An 18730-nucleotide genomic window follows, 5' to 3' on the forward strand; every position below is an offset into this window, starting at 1 on the left:
GACTGATAGGCAACAACATCTTTAAAGTAGTTGCTTGTGGATAGATTAGGTAAAGTAACCAGCAGAAATTGTCAAATGAGCCATTTGTAGACGAGAACAAAAGCGAATAAGATTATTTTGAAAATTTGAACACATTAACTGCTTATCAGCTTAAATTCTTACTTGTGCAACAAAAAAATATGGCTGGTAACTAAATAATCGTTTTTTTTAAATAAGTTATGATAGAATACTTCTTCAACCTTTAAGCTAAACGTTTTCCCTCAGCAGCGGAATGAACGAAATGGCATTAAATATTGCGAAATTAATGGATAACGATTTTTCGTTCATTCCAGTTGAAGAACAAAAAAGTACACACACAGTTAAACAACAAAACAGAACAGTTAAAGGTAACAAAATAAATTCGGGATAGACCCGATTTTACATGTGATTTAATATGCCTTCTAGTTTAGTTTTTGAGTGTTACCTTTTATGTCGTAAACAGAGAAAGGAATATAAAGTCTCTTAAAACTTTAATTTTCCAGAAAGGACACAGGTTAATGACAAGTGTTTATGTTCAGTAGCTTCAATAATATTCAAATCTAGGTGACTTCTGAACGTAAATACGTGATAAGTGACGACGAATATAAGGTAGCTTCTGTCTCTCAGACTACTTGGTGGATAAGGTGGATAGATAGGCATCGCCGGGACGGAAACCGTTACCTTCGCGTGCCTGCACCACCATGCACTGACTATTTCCAACCAAAGGTCTTGACATAATAATAGTTCAGCTTATGTAAATGAAGTTGATAGCTGATAAATTTCAGCTCGCTTGCTCGATCGTACCCGTGTAACGCGAAGTAAATTGCATCGTTAGATATTTATTATTAATACAGTCAACTGCAGAAATCGCACTCTCTTCATAGGAACTTCTCAATAAGGTTATATAATTACTAATATACTCTTTGACTGTAGATAGCCTCTGTACTTTGTCTTTCAATACCAACATATTAATCCATTTTGTGATCCGTGATAGTGTCATCGTTATAACGTAACATCAGTTACCTTAGGCTAGTCCAAGTTTATCGAACGAGGGAGCGAAGCGAAGTGAAGTTCTTACATTCAACTTGGAACACACGGCTGCCTAGGGGCACGTCCCGGCATTTCGATGTTTTTAAGCTAAACTATCAGAGGATAGTTTGATGGACAATAACTTAAGTAAATTTGTTCTAATTTAAATTAAATTCGGTAAACATATAGAAGAAGGCATTATATTTTAGACGTTAAATTATGAGCAGGCTATAAATTATGGAGCTAGAAGAGCCTAGAAGGCCATAAAGCTATTTGTGAGGGGTCTTGCGATTCTGGTCATCTTATTTGCAAGAAGGTAATTATTATGGTAGAGTTTGGTATTAAATGAAAGTGCTCGGTTTGCACATTTATAAAATAGTTTTTTAATTTACGATATTAAAATAATTGGCATGATTTATAAAAATGAAATAAAATAGACATAATATAGGTAGGTATTATGCATTTGACAAAAAATATTACGGTTTACCACAGATACAGTTTATTTTAATCTCTATGGTTACTTAAATCTATCAGTTAAGGGCTCCACAGACCTTGCAATAAATCGCACGCGGTTTTCGATCCTTTGCCGACTAGGTAGGTGCATTCAATTGATGTGATTTTTTGGCGAACCGCGAGTTCCCAGTTCGGAGCGAACTACTAGTAATAAAAAGAAACAGTTTTTTTTTTGTTTACTTACCTTGGCAACTGGGCTGAGGATCGTCCTTGACAAATACTCTCTTTTTGTTTAGTAAAAATGTGTGGAAGACATTATGGCGGTGCTAAAATATTCGAAAGATGAATGGTGGACGCCGGACATACGGAAACTGTAATAAAAACATTTATTAACATTTGTTTGTTGTTATTTTATTCAGAGACGGGATTTGCAAACTTCTTCAGTTTTAATAAAGAAACTTCCGTGACTTCTTATGTTTATTTGGGAGCATACATATTCCTATTTGTTAAATAAGCTATTTAATATTAAACTGATATTAATCTCTGTGAATCACGCTAGCACATGTTTCGGTAAAAAAGTGATGATAGTCAGAGATAGCAAAGTCATAATATTAATACATATTTAAAATCTTAAGACAGTTCCTGAAACCATGGAGTTTCGCTAATTTAATGTTTAATTTCAATTAGTTTTAGAAAGAGGCTAACTGGCCCAAGTAAATATACATAATGTATAGTCTGAACGTCTACTTCGACCCCACGTTTCCTGCTGTTGTCATCACTTGGGTCTTTGCACGATTCATTTGAAGTCCAGCCTGAAGCCTTGCGTTGCTCAGATCTTGAAGCATTTGCTGTAGTTCTGCTGCAGAAGAGGCAAAGAGAACAATGTCGTCAGCAAAACGAAGACGACGGAAACGAAACGAAGAAGAAGAGGGGAAAACGTTTTCTTTACTGCATTTCATTTTTTCCTATGACACATGTGACATTATCGACAGCCAGCCACACATCCATAGTTTTTTTTTAATTGACTACACAGTTTGGTCGACATAGTGACCAGCGACTGCTTTTTTATTCTATGAGAAGATTAGTGACTCGCACTTGCGAAAACGAATCTAACTATACGATTTTGTATGTATACAAACCGTCAAACTTCTTCTGATGTAGAGCATACCACATGCTCCACTTGAAAAACATTGCCTTTTATTATTCGTCAATCGATTACATAACGTATAAAATACTTTTATTTTTGGACAACAATAGTGGTTTTTATACACAGTATTTGTTTTCCTCGTTTTAACAAAGCCTTATTTTGGGAGACCGGATAGGTAAATAAAGACTTCGAAAACGCTTATTTACGCGGTTTCCGTGTCCTACTTCTTATGGCTTGCGTATTATTATCGTCTGTTTTTACAAGTACATGATTTTCACGTGCTCTACGTGAAAATTTACTTATATCGTAAGTTCACAGAAAAAATAACATTCAAGGTCTTTATAACAATAGTAGATTTTGTCACCAGGGAGCAAAAGGATATATTTACCGCGAGGGCATACATTGAAACCTGAACAAAGGGAAGGATTCTATGTATAATTGAATCCTAAACGTAGCGAGGGATTCTAAAATAGACTCATGAGCGTAGTGAGGGATTTAAGTGTTAACGCCCAAGGTGGAAATAATTTTGCTACCATGTGGCACATAGTGCTTTTCACATCACCTATGAGGAAATTAGTATGTTCCAAAATATTACCTATTTAACCTAAAAAAATAGTATGAAAAAAAGAAAAAAAGATCGTGTCCTAGAACAGAAAAGTGCCACTGATCCCTCCTAGCAGGGAAGAAAAGCGCCACTTTGATCCCTCCTAGCGGGGAAGAAAAAAACCCTTTTTCGAATAGGTGACGTGAAATAGTACATTTCGATGCTAGTGCGGAAAGTATGTCATCACTGACAGAAAGAGAAGTCATCACTGAGAAGAATGACATATCCGCACGTGTATCGAACGACGTTTTTTAATGCAGTTGCAAAAAATAAGAACAGCAACAAGTAAGGAATGGAATTCGAAACTTTTATATTATTAATTTTGTGACACTGACATCATTGACATTATGAAGAGTTGTTTTTCTAGCTTTTATCCGACTAGAATAGATTTTGTTATTATTATTGAACCCACTTCAATGAAAGTTTTTTTTTTCAAATGCATGTTCTATAAGACAGAAACAATTGTAAATATTAAAACATTGTACTATTATTACCTAAATATCGTTATTTACGATTATTTGTGTATCGTATATTTATAAAAACAATATCGAATGTTGCCTTTGGAAACTTAAAACATTCTTGCAGTAAGAAAATACGCCTCTTCTTTGACAGGCGTTCCGTTCCATTCAGACAACTTATTAAGAACGGTTTTTCAACATTAAAAAATAAACGTGTTATAATACTTATAATGATGAAGAGGTAAGTAATAAAATATGAAATATGCATATTTTCGTATTCTTACATTAACAGTAGGTTTTTATGTTGATTACGATGTTTAAAGGAAACTAATATTAACACTCATCAATAAGTAGTCATGAATTGGAACAAGTAAAAATTAAAAAAAATTGGAAAAGTAAAAAGCACTAGTTTGCGAAAACCAACTTTCCGCACGCTAAACAGCCACGAAAAGTAGCACTTTTTGAGCAACTGTATTAAAATAGTTATTTGTTATACAAGGGTGCAAAGTTGTATTTTATCCGCGAGTGTGGAATTGAAACACACGAGAAGTAAAATACATTTGCACCCGTGTGTAACACAAATCTTTTCACCTTTACTATAGCGAGGAAAGTGCAACATCCACAGGCGTTAGATCATCTTCATCACTGAAATCATTCATTTTTTTACGATATTATAACAAAAAACTCTGGAAATTCTGTATTTTTACGTGAGAAGTTTTTAAGTAAAAATTTTGTTGACAATGTTGACATTTCTGACGTATGAAATGTCAATGATGCGTTTTGAAATTGCATCGACTCAACTTGTGCGTTCAGAATTATATTTAACATCATTATTTTCTACAAACGTTTCTTATGGAACTTTAAGGTTTATGACATAGAATCATTAAATAAAGCTAAATTTGGTATTTTTTATTAGATTCTCAAACCATTTGTTTAGTGTCCAGTACCCTTACTACGATCAAAATTCTACATAAGATTCACGAGCGTAGCGAGTATTAAAGAATCTTTCGCTTCACGGGACTCAAAATAAGCACTCGAATAAATATCAAACTTTGCTCTGTTGTTGTACAAATCTATTTTAATACATAATAATCCTTATATAGCAATAAAAAGCAGCAGTTTTCCCTCTGGTCACCATACGGCTAATCATGCGAGAACTGGCATTGTCACCGGAAAACTGTGTCAACTTCTGTTATTTAGAATTTAATGAAGAACTTTTGTCGTATCACCTAAAAATTTCACAACATTGCGATGTTACATACTGTTTAGAAATCTATCTGCGTATGCTTTATGCGTATCCTGATATTGAAGACAGTACTTTAGTTGTTCGTTACACCCGAATTTAACAAGCAAGTTTCTGTTTAGAAAACTTGAAACAATTGAGTAACAGTTACTTGAATAAAGCGGAAAGAATGCGAGCAATTTGCTTGGCTGCAGACGCCGCCGCCGCTGTTTACGGGATATACATACAGTACTATCTTACCTCGCTGTTCTACTACATATGTAGTTATCACAAATAACGTTACAAAGATTACATTGAGAAAATGTTAGGAAGCTTATTCTCATTCTTCTTATTCTTAAAATGATCTCTTGATTTTTATATAGTAAAGTCAGCTGCAGTGATAGTAATTGACCTTCCCTACATTTAAATTTATTTGCAGGGGAGTCAATTATCTCTCCAGCAGAATGGTGACTTTGAGATTGCTACTTTTTATAAAAGCAGCAATTCTCTAATTAAATATATCATATCACTGGGTAAGCTGATATAAGCCGCGACGCTGATTTTGCTTTTATAACGTTGAAGTAGACTTACATTTCAGATGTTTTTATAAGTTTTTTTTATATCTATCCATTTAAACTTGTTATTGATGTCCATAATAAATGTCAGGTTCAGTGTGGCTACCACCAGTTTGGCACTGACATAAACACAAGCGTGAACGTAAGTTACTTCCTATGCATCTCGCTCGTACTGACATATTAGCGCTAGCGAGATGTATATTAGAAAGTAATTTACGCAGACGTTGGCGTGTATGTCAGTGTTGACACTGTCAGTGACTCATGGTACAATCGGGGTCATTCCCGGTGAACCACTTTAGAAAAAAAATAGCTCGATCCTTACGAGCGAGCTAAACTCCGCCTCCCATAGAGATAACCAATTATGATGCATTTAGGATTTTTATGTTAATAATGAAAAGGGAAAAACAGGTAATGAGATAAACAATAGATAGTAACGACAGTTTATTAGTTGCTATTGTTTAGGCTAAGCTTCGCCTCCCCATAAAGATAACCAATTAGGATGCATTTTGGATTCCTTATCTTAGTTTGAAAATGCCGGCCGTCACAAAGACAATGCGGCAATAAACTTTACCTGAGCTAACCTTTTTTCAACACCCACATTTTTAAATGAATGAATGAATGAATGAATTTATTGCCACAACAGCGAATATAGAAAACACAATATAAAAAAGTTACTTAACCTATAAACATTATACCTATTATAGGTATAATCTTAACCTAATATCTGTAACTTAATAACTAAACATTTGCTGTGACAAATGGTTTGGGCGTCAGCATAATGCTGCCAGCATCAACTCAGCATGACTGATACTGCAGCGCTGTTTTTCAGCTTAGACCAAGATACCAATTAAAATAAATTAAATTAGCTCCGTACTTAACATTTCACTGCACAACACAAATACAATTAGCCACTAACAAAAAAACGGGCAAAATAAATTACAATTTATATAAATAATAAAGTGCCGAAAATCTTGTAGAATAACTCAACCATTTTTTTTTTACTTAGGTACGTAAATTTGCCATTTCCAGTTGTTTATTAAATATTAAGCGTTTGCAGTGTTTTTTAAATATAATCAAACAACGTTTATATCTAATAGGTGGTGGTACATTGTTCCATGCTTTTGAGGCGGCGTACCTAAAGCTACCCTTAAACCCTGCATAATTATGCTTAAACCCTGTTAAATTCAGCTTTATTGTCTCTCGTGTGGGGTATCGATTTTCTTTGTAGAGGGATAGTTTTAAAAATAGATACATCGGTTTTTAAGTGCCAAACTATTGGTCATCACTTTTATGATATCGCCTGACCGTCTGCAAGACATTTAAAAGTTTTTTGCCCTTAAGGTGTTTCACCGGGAATGTCCCCGATTGTACGGGTACAGGTTATCAACTATACTTAATTGTTCACTTACAATAAATATGAATTATTCGGTAGACTCTGCGACTGAATAATATTTCAATTAAATATGTAGAATTTCCGAATGCGAACTGGATTTTTCCATTATTGAAAAAAAAAAGAGTCATTTGACTAAGTTGCTTCCACAGAATTCAGATTTGTATATTCAATGAACACATTATTCACCTGAAAATCGATAGACACCTTAAGAATGATGGGTCTTGCTCACTGAACTGATCATACAAGTTTCATACCTTGTTTATTATTTTAGGTCGAAGGACACGCTTTTATTTTGAACATAATGTAATAGGTACAATTGCTTTGAGTATCATAGGTAAATTGTGTGGGTTTTTTGAAATATAAACACATTTTCCATTAAAACTCGCCCACGTTAGGCTTAAAATTATATTTTCGATTTTTCACACGATGCAAAATTAATAAATAAAAAATCTGATCCAAGGATATTACTTTTCCAGGAAGCAAAGCAAGTGACATGTAGCTTAATTTGTGACCTACACATATTTAGTATGTGACCCATTTAATCAATATATACTTAATTAATTAATTATAGTCCCGAATATGCTGACCAAAAAGTTACAGGGTGATCAATCCAAATGGGTCAGTATGGAGAAGTCAGGAACTATGAGAGATAGCGAAATCTGTTCTTAGGAACCATGGCGGGAACCTTAGTGCGGTTTCCTCACAATGTTCCGATATATAAAGATATTCCGTACATAAGTTTCGAAAAACTCATTGGTACGAAGCCGGGGTTTGAACCCGCAACCTCCAGATTGCAAGTGCACCAGCGCTTAAAAAAAACTGAATGCCTAGTGTCCCCTCTGGGTTGGAAGGTCAGATGGCAGTCGCTTTTTGTAAAAACTAGTGCCCACGTCAATTCTTGGGATTGGTTGCCAAGCGGACCCCAGGCTCCCATGAGCCGTGGCAAAATGCCGGGACAACGCGAGGAAGATGATAATGGCATTACATGTTTTATTCAAATTTCAGGATCAATAATACAAACAAATACTCACGATTACAATAAAGAATATTGACCAGGTTCGATTCCCGGTTATGTATGAGAGTTTAAAAAAAGTTCGAATGTCATTATTATTAAATGTAAAATCGACGCCATGGTTCCTAAGAACAGATTTAACTATCTCTCATAGTTTCTGACTTCTCCCTACTGACCCATTTGGATTGATCACCCTGTATAGGTTTAAATGAACAGAGGATGATAAAGAAAATAATATAGATTTCATTTTAATAGCCTGATTCTATTTATGTGTAATTATGTTTTCGCGTGGTTTTCCTTAATAGACGGAGAATCCAAGGTTAAACGTGCAATTTTCTTAAAGAGTTTTCCTGGCATAGAAATTATATTACACAAATAACAATAAGTATACCTTTTAAACTGTAATATTTAGATACGCGGTAAAAATTGTAAGGTCGATCGGGTTAAATGCCACTATGTGATAATTGCGTATATTAAAGCTCTTTTTCAAACATTGTGATTTACAAGAGCTCCCGTCATCTAGTGATAAAAGCCTGAGCTACTTGGATAATAAAACGTAACATAGTGGGCGTTCCGACTAATCGTGTGATTCGAGTCTATTTAGACGCAGTAAACCCATATTTGCAATTACCCCGGTTGGCCTTATATGCTTCATTACTTTAGCGTCATTTTTATTGTGGTACATGCGAAATTGTATGTAGGACATAATTTCACACTATTTGAAGATAAACCGAAATAAATGTCATATATGAAGCAAAAAATGACCGAGGCCTCCAGTGTCCAGAGCTGGAATCGAACCACCGGTGGCGGTAGGTCCGGTAAACAGAGGACGCTGATTCTATTCCAGCTCCCACTGGAGGCCTCGGTCATTTTTTGCTTCGTATATGACATTTATTTCGGTTTATAGTTTAAATAAATAGTAGTGTGTTTACTTGAAATAACACAAATTAAAATATTTTCATAGAAAATAATTTAATTTGTTCTTAGGTACAGATTTGCAGATAAATGATGTTGCCACTAATAAGCAAATTCCTTAAAAATAAGCAATGTGCGACTACATGTAATTAAATAGCTGTGCTGGAACTATTAATACCTTAACAGCTTTATAAAATAGTAAAAAAAAGTAGGCCGATTAATTTGCAATATATCCAGTCTCATTATACCGAAGACCGAACTTTCGGTAAGGGAGTTCACACACATAATAAAAATAATTAACGGACGTTAGCGCAGTTTTTACCCAGTTCTCAGTGTGCCTATGAGTAATTTTATTACATAACATATCCAGCGTTTTAAAAAAACAGCCTTTTTAAATTACTGTGTAATGGCCCGAACTTTAAGATACGTCAAACATTACATCTATATACGATAAGTGCGAATCGGGCCCTAAGTAGATTTCAATTAATTTGCTTTCATCGCTGTGGAAATCCGACATAATCCCTGAAGTGAAGAGGCCTGAGGCAAAATTATTATCATTTAAGCGAGCTCTGCATTTGACATTTCGCCGTAATGATCTGTATACGACGACAATATATTTAAAAATTAAAAGTCAGAAAATCGAAAGAAACAAATAGTTAATTATGCCTGACTCGTTTTCTTTGTACTTACATATTTTATTACAACTGCCTATCTAGCACATGATTGGCGCGACAGTATCTCGCCGCGAAATAGACTACCCGTCTTTTACTAGGGGGACGGGTAGTCTATGTCGCGGCGAGGTACTCTTGCGCCAATCATGTGCTAGCCCGGCTGATTCCTGACGAGTTTTCTGTCCCGGCCTCACCCCGTCTTGTCCCACATTGCCGATGACATTAAAGACGATTGAATGAAACGATGACGATGAATTGCCATTGGAGATTAAGTTCAATGTTAAATTCATAGCATGTACCTACTAATGCCAATGTATAGTAAAGTATACATTGGCATTAGTAGCTAAAGTATATGCGACAATTTGTTTCACTGCAATAAATACCGCCTCACCACGCATGACGACTAATTTAATTTTGAATATGAAATTTATTGAGCAAGAATCGGGAGAAGAATACGGCAAACAACTGAATGAGTTTTCTAATTTACTTAATATACGGTTAAGCGGTCTAATTTAAAAATATTATAGCAGCTTTTTATTGCTGGCCCTGCTCCGGATGTTTTTTTGAGCTGGGTTTACAAGTTCTTATATCTAACAAAACGTGTCTGCTAGATTATTTGAGAAAGAGATTTCAATCTTTTTATATTTAGGTACCTCTACTTACTGCTAAAAGCGTATCCTTAGAGAAAAATAGATTTTTCTCTAAGGATACGCTTAGGCTTAGGCTAAGGATAGGCTAACGCTTAGAGAAAAATAGTTTTTTTTTTTCTAAGCGTTAGCCTTTGCTCTGACGTTGAAAGACGGACGAATACCTACAACAACTGATACTGTAAAAATAATTTATATCCGGACTAATAATAAGAATAAGAATAAATTTATTATCAATGAAATTGAATGTCAGGGGTCTCCGCACTAGGATACGCCTGTATCGCGGGGAACCAGGTACAATTAAAATTATTAATAGTTAAAATATAGAGTACTACACAACAAAGTAGGTATTGAAAAAACAAACTTAAATGAAGTACTTGAAAGTATGAAAAAATAAAAAATAAATTATACAATATTGAAAACTAAACTAAAATATTTTAGTTATAATATCTTCTGTCTCGGCATAAGAAAGTGAATGTAAAAATTTAAATAAGAGTATCTTAGCTTCTACAATGGTGCAGTCTTTAAGGTTACAATGTTTAAGCAAAGCGTTGTAAGTGGTCACTCGGATTCTTTCCCCGAAACGTTTCCCAAAGGCGGAACGGACTTCTGGAATTGGTAAGTTAAAGATGCGTCTTTTTATTAGAGAACTATAGCAAGGCAACAATTTTGAGAATGTATGTGTGTGTAAAGAGATTTTCATTAAAAATAACTGACGTACGGTCAAGACCTTTGCTTCGGCATAGAGATTTATGGATGGAAATCGAAAGGGTTTTTTAAGCATCACTTTTAATACAGAGCGTTAAGCCCTTTCAATTTCCAGCATAGAGGTCTTAGCCGCACTTCCCCAAACTGTGATGCAGTAGCTAATCACAGACTGACAGAGCGCGGTGTAAACTAATTTAAGTACAGAATCATCGGCAGTGTTTCGGAGCTTTTTGAAAATAAATATGGATTTCCTTATTCTAGCGGAGAGTTTGTGAATATGGTTTTTGAAATTCAGTTTTTCATCTACTAAAATACCAAGATATTTTATTTCATCAGTATTTTGTATTGAATCACAGTTACAGGAGTTAGATCTTTATTCTTTAAGATCAAAAGATCTTTATTCTTTTACTTATTTAGTCATATTTCGTTGCGTGAGTTGCGCTTAAATGCCAAAAAACATCCGAAAAAAGCAATTACAATTCAGATCGAAGCCAGGTTTCGCAAGCAATTTTTATTTAAATATGTTAGCTTATAGGCTAACATGTCACATAATGTCACTTACAACTGAAACGGATGTCACGACTCGTCATCGTAATTCGCCAAATGGTGTACGCTGTAGGCCATACCAAAGATACACACGGTATACGAATTCTTTAAAAACGTAATCCTCCTTCGAAAGTAGAGTAAAACCTACAACAAAAAAATATAGCCACAAACAACTCTACGGGACTTTTTTTCATAACAACAAAGAGGATATAATAAGATAGAGCGGTACTGTCATAGTAAATTTTGTAACCACAGTAAATTCACTGCCATCTATCGACACGCTTTAAAATTAAAAATTAAGATTTATAAAAATACGATAAAATGTATTTAAATATGGATAAATGTTTTTTTTTTTGTTTGCATTAATTATTTTTATGATTTTGACCCATGTTCTTTCACTGATATGCGTTAAAATTGTTAAATAACAAACAAAACCGTCAACGCCCTCTATACGAGAGTAGGCCAAAGGTAGTGGCGCCATCTCATCGAGAATGAAATTTTCGCGATTTTCGAGGCACGTTTTTCCTTAGACTGTATCCATCTATTTACGGAGTTATATATATCTTTGATAACAGTAACTGTTACATCCATAACAACTTACAAATTAATTTAGGTATACAAATGTTAAAATCATTCTTTAATCTTAAAACTATATCATTAGACGAATCGCGCGACGATGCGGATATCGAGAGGGAGAGAAGGGCTCTGGCTATCACATGATATCTCGCAGGTTCAGTCGGTGTACAGCGCAAGTTAAAATTACGCTATTCCGTGCTTACTGTACATCACTGTATACCTGCAGCTTATGATCGAGATACACGCAGCGCTCGCTCAATACATTACGGGTTCAATATAATGACGCGTTCAGGGTGCTGTTGCGGCTGCCGCGGCATTGCAGCGCGTCTGGCATGTTCGCTGACGCACACGTCGACGGTTTCGATGCGACGCTGCGCAAGCGCTGCGCCGCGACGCTCCGTAGAGCCCGCGACAGCCGCCACAGCCTCCTGAGCGTAGTACCGGGGAGGTGGGACAGTGGCCTAATCAGGCACTGGTCCTCGCTTCATTTAGGTTTAGGTACTAATATAGTTATTTAAGTATTATTTTTAAGTATTTTTTGGTACTAACAAACTATGGACACTTATTCGTCTGAAATAAATGTATTTTATTTTATTAACATAACAGGAAAATGGTGACGTGAAAATGATTATGTTTACTTACTTATACCTTCTCTTTCAACTTTTATAATTTTGCATAAAATGTAGGTTCAAATGATGTGTCTTAAAAGGTATACAGATTCATGATAATACGTTACGAATTTTTTCAAGTGCTTCCTTTACTCAGATTTTTTTAGCAGTACTTAAATACTTAGATGTACTAGTTTACCTACTTGGCCTCGGATGAGGTATTTAAGAGAAATATCAAGATTTTGAACAAAGTAATTGGCTGGACAGATAAACGGGATCTATCGTATTTTGTCAGAAAATCGTAAATGTCGTCAGCATAAGTAGTTTAATTATTTACCCGTATTGATCTACCGATGTAAGCTTGTATATGTCTACACGTTTTGGGCATCTGTTAAATTACAATGTTTTCTAATATAGGATATTTATAATTTTCCAATTACCTGGGTATTGATTACCACCCGTGAAATACTATTAGGGATTGAAGCTTTATTTTCTACACTTGTACTGTAAGCGATTAGGAAGAGAGCTGAACAAATGTTGGTCGGTATGAGGAGTACAGCCTACAGTTTAATTTTTTGCTCCTGTTACAGGCCACACATTGTATATGGCAGATAAAAGAATCCTCTTGTTTGTACCTATCCAGGTATACGTACTTATTTGTATGTATTGATTAGTAAGAGAATAAAGACATTCTAACCATTTTAACCATCATGAATAGATGAGAATTTATTTTTTGGCGTTATAGAACAGCAAAGTAAACAACGGGAAGAATAACGTAGAAGGTCGCCCTGCATACCTTAATTTTCTCGGAATGAAGGTATGCTATGTGGCTATCCCTCCGTCTCTTAGTCACGAGAAGCTTTGGCAATCGTTATTCATAACGCCGCAGTCATGTTTATCACGTTAATCGCCCCCGTCTCGAAGACTCATCTTTTCATTACTTCTCTTCTGTTGACGCATAACGCTATTTCGGGATGATTTTGAAGTATCACACCCGGTAGCCGTCATAAAATATATTTCTACGTTAAAATTAAATTTAGTGCCATTTAGCCGGACGTTATTTATATCTAATGCAGGCCAAATACATATTTCTGTCCTTTTAAGAGTGCAATTAAACACGAACGAATCAGGACATGTCGAGATTAATTATCGAGTTAGTTAATTTGCCAAGACAGATGTCGCGAATGTCGCGTTATTTTAGCCAAGTCTCGCAGCCGCAAGCGCAGGTTCGGCGTTCTGGAGCGGCGCCCACGCAGAAGCTCCCGACGAAACAAAGCCCGACGCCGACTCCCCGCCACTCAGTCCACGCGCAAGCTTCACCGTGACAACAACTCCCAAAAAATCTTTCATTAGTATTTCAAAGTGCACCGGATTGTCTCAATCGGATTATTTTTGCCGTGCATCTCAGGTTCGTGATAGTTTTGCTTCTGTATTACTCTTATTCTCTATATATTCTAATTAAATTTACATACAAATATGAGATAATTTAAGAATTTTTACTTTATTGGAATTTTGAAAATAGGTTTTACTGCAATGATCCTAATTGTTGATTAGAAAAACCGTCAATAGTTTTCTTTTACATTTATAAATAAACAATAATTGCAAGTAAACTACCCTTAATAGGTTTGTCTTACAATATCCAAAATCTACTTAAATTATTTCCTGGGGTAAATAATACAGCATTATTCTGTTTAAGACAAGCAATGTAACAATAAGGCACAAATTTAGCTTATCTGCCTTAAAAGGAGGCACCATTGTAGTATTTTTATAACTATTGAACCTGCAGGTGCTCTGGAATGTACGGTTCAGTGGAAGAATAGTCTGTGCCACCTAGAAATTCCTCAACATTGTAATTTTAAATGAGCTCCAACCTTTGTCTCTTGGCTTACCGCCAACTACAACTATCAATTTCTATTAAAACTGGGATTTCTGATTTGTATTAATGCACCAAATAGTTCATTCAATAATTTATTTAGCGCAAAGGAACCAGAAAAAAATTATTCTTATTTTATTTCATGAAATGTAGAACTTGTAAAGAAATTAGAGCAGCGTAATATTTGTCTTCCCTAATAAACTTAGTGTACTTTGCGTGCCAAGTTTACTTAATATTAAAAATGTACTCTTAAGTTTCCAATTTTACAAAGACATTTCTCATTCGTTTTAGATTAAATTACATTAAACCACAATGTCTCAACTGCAAGCCGGTCAGCAGCTTGTGAAGAAGACCATGGATGAGATGGTCCAACAAAAACAAACCACAGAAAAGGTTTCCATTCAAGCAAGACAGGAGTTCCGCGAGAGTTTCCAATCAAGTTACGAAGAAGAATTTGAAGAGGAGATTCACATCGATGCGCACGGAAACCAGACGTCAAAGAGAATAGAATCCAGCAGTGAGAGCTCTGAGCATTCTAAGAGCGCTGATGTCCAGGTGAAGGCTACGGGACTCAACAATGAACAAGTAAAGGCACTCACGGACTGCGCAAACCAGGCGGGACAACTAGCCCTGGACTCTAAATCTGCAAACTGAACGCATGTAATTTCCAATCTCTATATTTGTTTTATCTCTTACTAACAAAACGGTTCCTACGCAATTATCATAATTGAATAGGCAGGTCTAATATTACACTTAAATATTTTATTTAACGTTAGATCTAGTATAGGAATCATTTCGAAAACAAATAGAATTTATCCGACCATGGCGTTTAAAGTTGAAATTCGAAAGTGGGTCTTTTCGGAGTCAGTTTGGCTTTAAAACAAACTGTGTGTTTGCCGGAGCCGCTCCAAATTAAATGGAAGCATGTTTATACGTAGCCCCGACCGTATAGCTTGATAGGTACGTGAGGCTCATAATTTATTCAAATATTTGTAAGGAATAACAAATTCTGTCTTCCTTTTTATTTATTTTTCGTAATGAAATTATAGGCTAGCTATACTCGATGCAAATTATCCTTGAAGGCTGAAAAATATTATCCTTCTCCTAAATAAACAATTTCCTTACACCTATTTTAGCCAAACATTTAGGTAAAAAATGTAACTATTCTAATAAAATTATTTGTTTCAGGTGTCCTTACAATCGTGCCTGTGATGGTGGTTGCAAAGAGTGTCAAAGACTGTGTCCAGTGTTCCTTATTATTTTATGATAATAATCATTTATAATAAAGCAAAATAATTCAATATCATAAAATATCCTTAAAATTTAAATAATGTGTTGAATTGTGTCGTGCGCTAAGTGTAAATGGAAAGTGTAAGTTAGCATAAAAATGGAAGAGGAAGACGACGAAAGAAAAATTCGCAGGGCAAACCTTGCCAAGTTTAGTTCTCTCAATTCTCGCGTGGTGCAACATCCGTCTCTCGAAGAGGGTTGCGTACGAACGCAAGCTTCCTCGGAGTCAAATGACGCCAATACATCGAGCATTTCCGCTGCGGCCCAATTTAGTGATCGAAGTTTTGTGTCAAAAACGAGCACGTTCTCCCGTAGCGGCACGTCTAGCTCGAGCCAAGAAGAATGCGAGGTGGCCCACACGACCGTAACGAGCGGGCAGTACTTGGCAGCAGCGCGCGTCGAGTCTGCCCGCTCTATGGAGAGTCTCCGTCCACGCAAAGATTCTTCGCCAGCGCGCCCAGCTAGCTCATGCATGGTAGTGCGTTCGCACCGCAGCTCGTTTCTTACAGCGAGCGAAAGGGATATCAGAGAGGCAAGAGGGGCACCCGCTAGGAGAGCCTTGTCAGGAGAAGACATGGGAGCTTCAGCTGAAAAGAGGCGAGGGCTTTTTGCAAGTACGGAAAGGAGAGCATTACAGCAATTAAGCTTGCCACCTCCGGAGCGCAGGCTAACGATTCTCAGTCCTCACAGTCCATTGGCTACCACTGAGTTGCAATGGCCCTCCCCGTCTGGCATCCGCGGCAGGCGGAAGAAAGGCATGGTGTTGCCCAAATTGATCCTACCGCGGAGTGACTCGGATGGATCCGAAGTATTCTTTGAAAGGTTATTTTTTTACATTTTTACATTTTAGCATTGATCTTGTTGCACGTCTAGTTTCAAATTTTCGAGATGCTATTTGTCATTTTCTGACACAACATTTGCTTCACATGTTTTTCAATGTTGTCTTTAAAGGTAAATTATTTTGAGTTGACTCAATAGATGATACTGTCAATGTGTAATACCAAACTAAATTATTAAGGCTATTGGAATTCATAGTCTCAATACTTTAAAGAACTAACAATTGCAAAATGCAATACTTACATACGAGTACAGACGTCTCACTTTTATAGAGAATTGTGAATCTGTAGTCATTGAACTTTTTATTTCTCTCGCAATGCTGTAATATTCTAGAACAATGTAGTTAGAATATAGAACACTGAGACTGCCAACTCTTTAATGTATAAACTTTTATATCTGTCAATATTAAAGAATGTTAAAGAACCGCTGAAACATTATTATTTCGAAGATTCGTTCTCCGGCTTTCCTCTTGCCAAGAGCAATACATTAGCGTTGTTGTGTGCGTCAGCACGGAACGGTGATGTACGAGAACATAAAAACTCTTTACATCGGCCGTGTTTATGCATGTTTCTCAGTAAAAGTTTTAAACTGGAATTATTACGATCGAGGTATTTCAGCTCAAATAGTTTTTAGATAAGTGGGTAGGTACTAATTAAACACAATCACGTACCCCACACCAATAACAAAAATAAAAATATATCAATTAAATGCTATATTAAATTAACAAGTCGAGTTATTTGATTGACCACATCATACGAGATAGTTTGCGCTAGATTACTTGATCAAGATCCAGACCAAATTAAATATCCGGTAAGTCACATTTATCTGAAAAAATCTCGCATTGAACATTTCCCGCGGACTCCTAAAGCTTTTAATTAAAAAGTCTCAAAGATTCATTCTATGAAAAATTAAACGAACATAACTTTTACGCTTTCTTACTTTAGGACGAGAGGAAACCTGATTACATAAAATAAATAAATGATCCTTGCAGCTTCGTGCAATGTAAATGACAAAATATTGTTTTCATTAAATTCTGACACCTTATAAGCTATGCTATCTTGAATGTTCTAATAATATTAATTTATCAAACAATTTCGTTACTTAGATATTGACAAACAGCGCACAAGCCTAAGCCTTTGAAATTAGGATCGTGAAATAAATTTATAGCATCGTTCGCAGTTCGCAGACGTTTCTGCTTGATACAAAATTAATTGAGGATAGTGAAATTCGAAACATACCTTTTTCAAATGTTGTATCTAGAGATTAATTAAAAAAGCTTTTTGAAATCAAAATACGAATATACCTAAATTATATAATGAGGAATGTAATACGACGGCAATTTCTATTTTAGATGTAAACAACGCATGAATCACATGAACATGATGAATTCCAAGGCGAACATGTCGAACATGTGAGTGACCCGTTTTAAAATAATTTTAATACGAACATGTTCGTTACAACATCCTTCTGAAACACAGAATAACGCTAAAGTTTATAAGTAATATTTGTAGTGATATCTACGAGTAGACTGTATTTGACGTCTAAACTGTAAGTTCTGTGGTAAGAAAAAATAATATTCTGAGGAGTAATACAAATCTCATAAACATTACTCCTTTCAGCTGTACAGAGAAATGTGCTAAATTATGTGTACAAGTAAAAAACGGAGTATGTTTACGTGTCATCAAAATATATATTTTTCAGTATTAGAAAGAACTTCGCATGATTCATGCGGTATAGTATAATTATAATCTCTAGTATAATACTCATTATCTAGTATAATACCCATTAAAACGAAAGCGGACGACCGCCCGAAGCCGCCTTTCCATACAAACGTAGTCCCCATTTTCAAGCAGCGGTCGTCCCCTTTCCTCTTAAGTGCCTGATCTACAACATTATGCTTACTTCTACAGAGTTCTTTCAAATCCTAAAAACAAAGTATAGGTCAGCTGCCGATAATTGTGGCCCCTCCTTTACCTTAGAAAATTCCATGCTGAACTACATTGCTAACCGTAGGTAGGTAACGCAGAGGCTCCAGTGCCCAACAAAGCTCCAATAATCGACATTTACAATCATAATGTCATAGCAATAAAGTTGACAGCAAGGTGTCGAATATAGGGTCTTAACATGTCGATTATTGGGTTGTTTACG

The 18730-nt window shown here is 35.7% G+C and overlaps 2 protein-coding genes across 10 annotated transcripts in view; both read left to right on the forward strand.

Moving 5' to 3' along the window:
- LOC134743219 (3',5'-cyclic-AMP phosphodiesterase) overlaps positions 1-18730 on the forward strand; it is a 597682-nt gene that overhangs the window by 332837 nt on the left and 246115 nt on the right. The window lies entirely within an intron of this gene.
- On the forward strand, positions 14711-17006 carry LOC134743249 (uncharacterized). The gene is made up of 2 exons (XM_063676658.1): positions 14711-15115; positions 15644-17006. The coding sequence occupies exon 1, from the start codon at positions 14768-14770 to the stop codon at positions 15107-15109; it is 342 nt and encodes a 113-aa protein (XP_063532728.1). The 5' UTR covers positions 14711-14767; the 3' UTR covers positions 15110-15115; positions 15644-17006.

The sequence above is a fragment of the Cydia strobilella genome, chromosome 7 (assembly GCF_947568885.1).
Source record: "Cydia strobilella chromosome 7, ilCydStro3.1, whole genome shotgun sequence".
Classification (NCBI taxonomy): domain Eukaryota; kingdom Metazoa; phylum Arthropoda; class Insecta; order Lepidoptera; family Tortricidae; genus Cydia; species Cydia strobilella.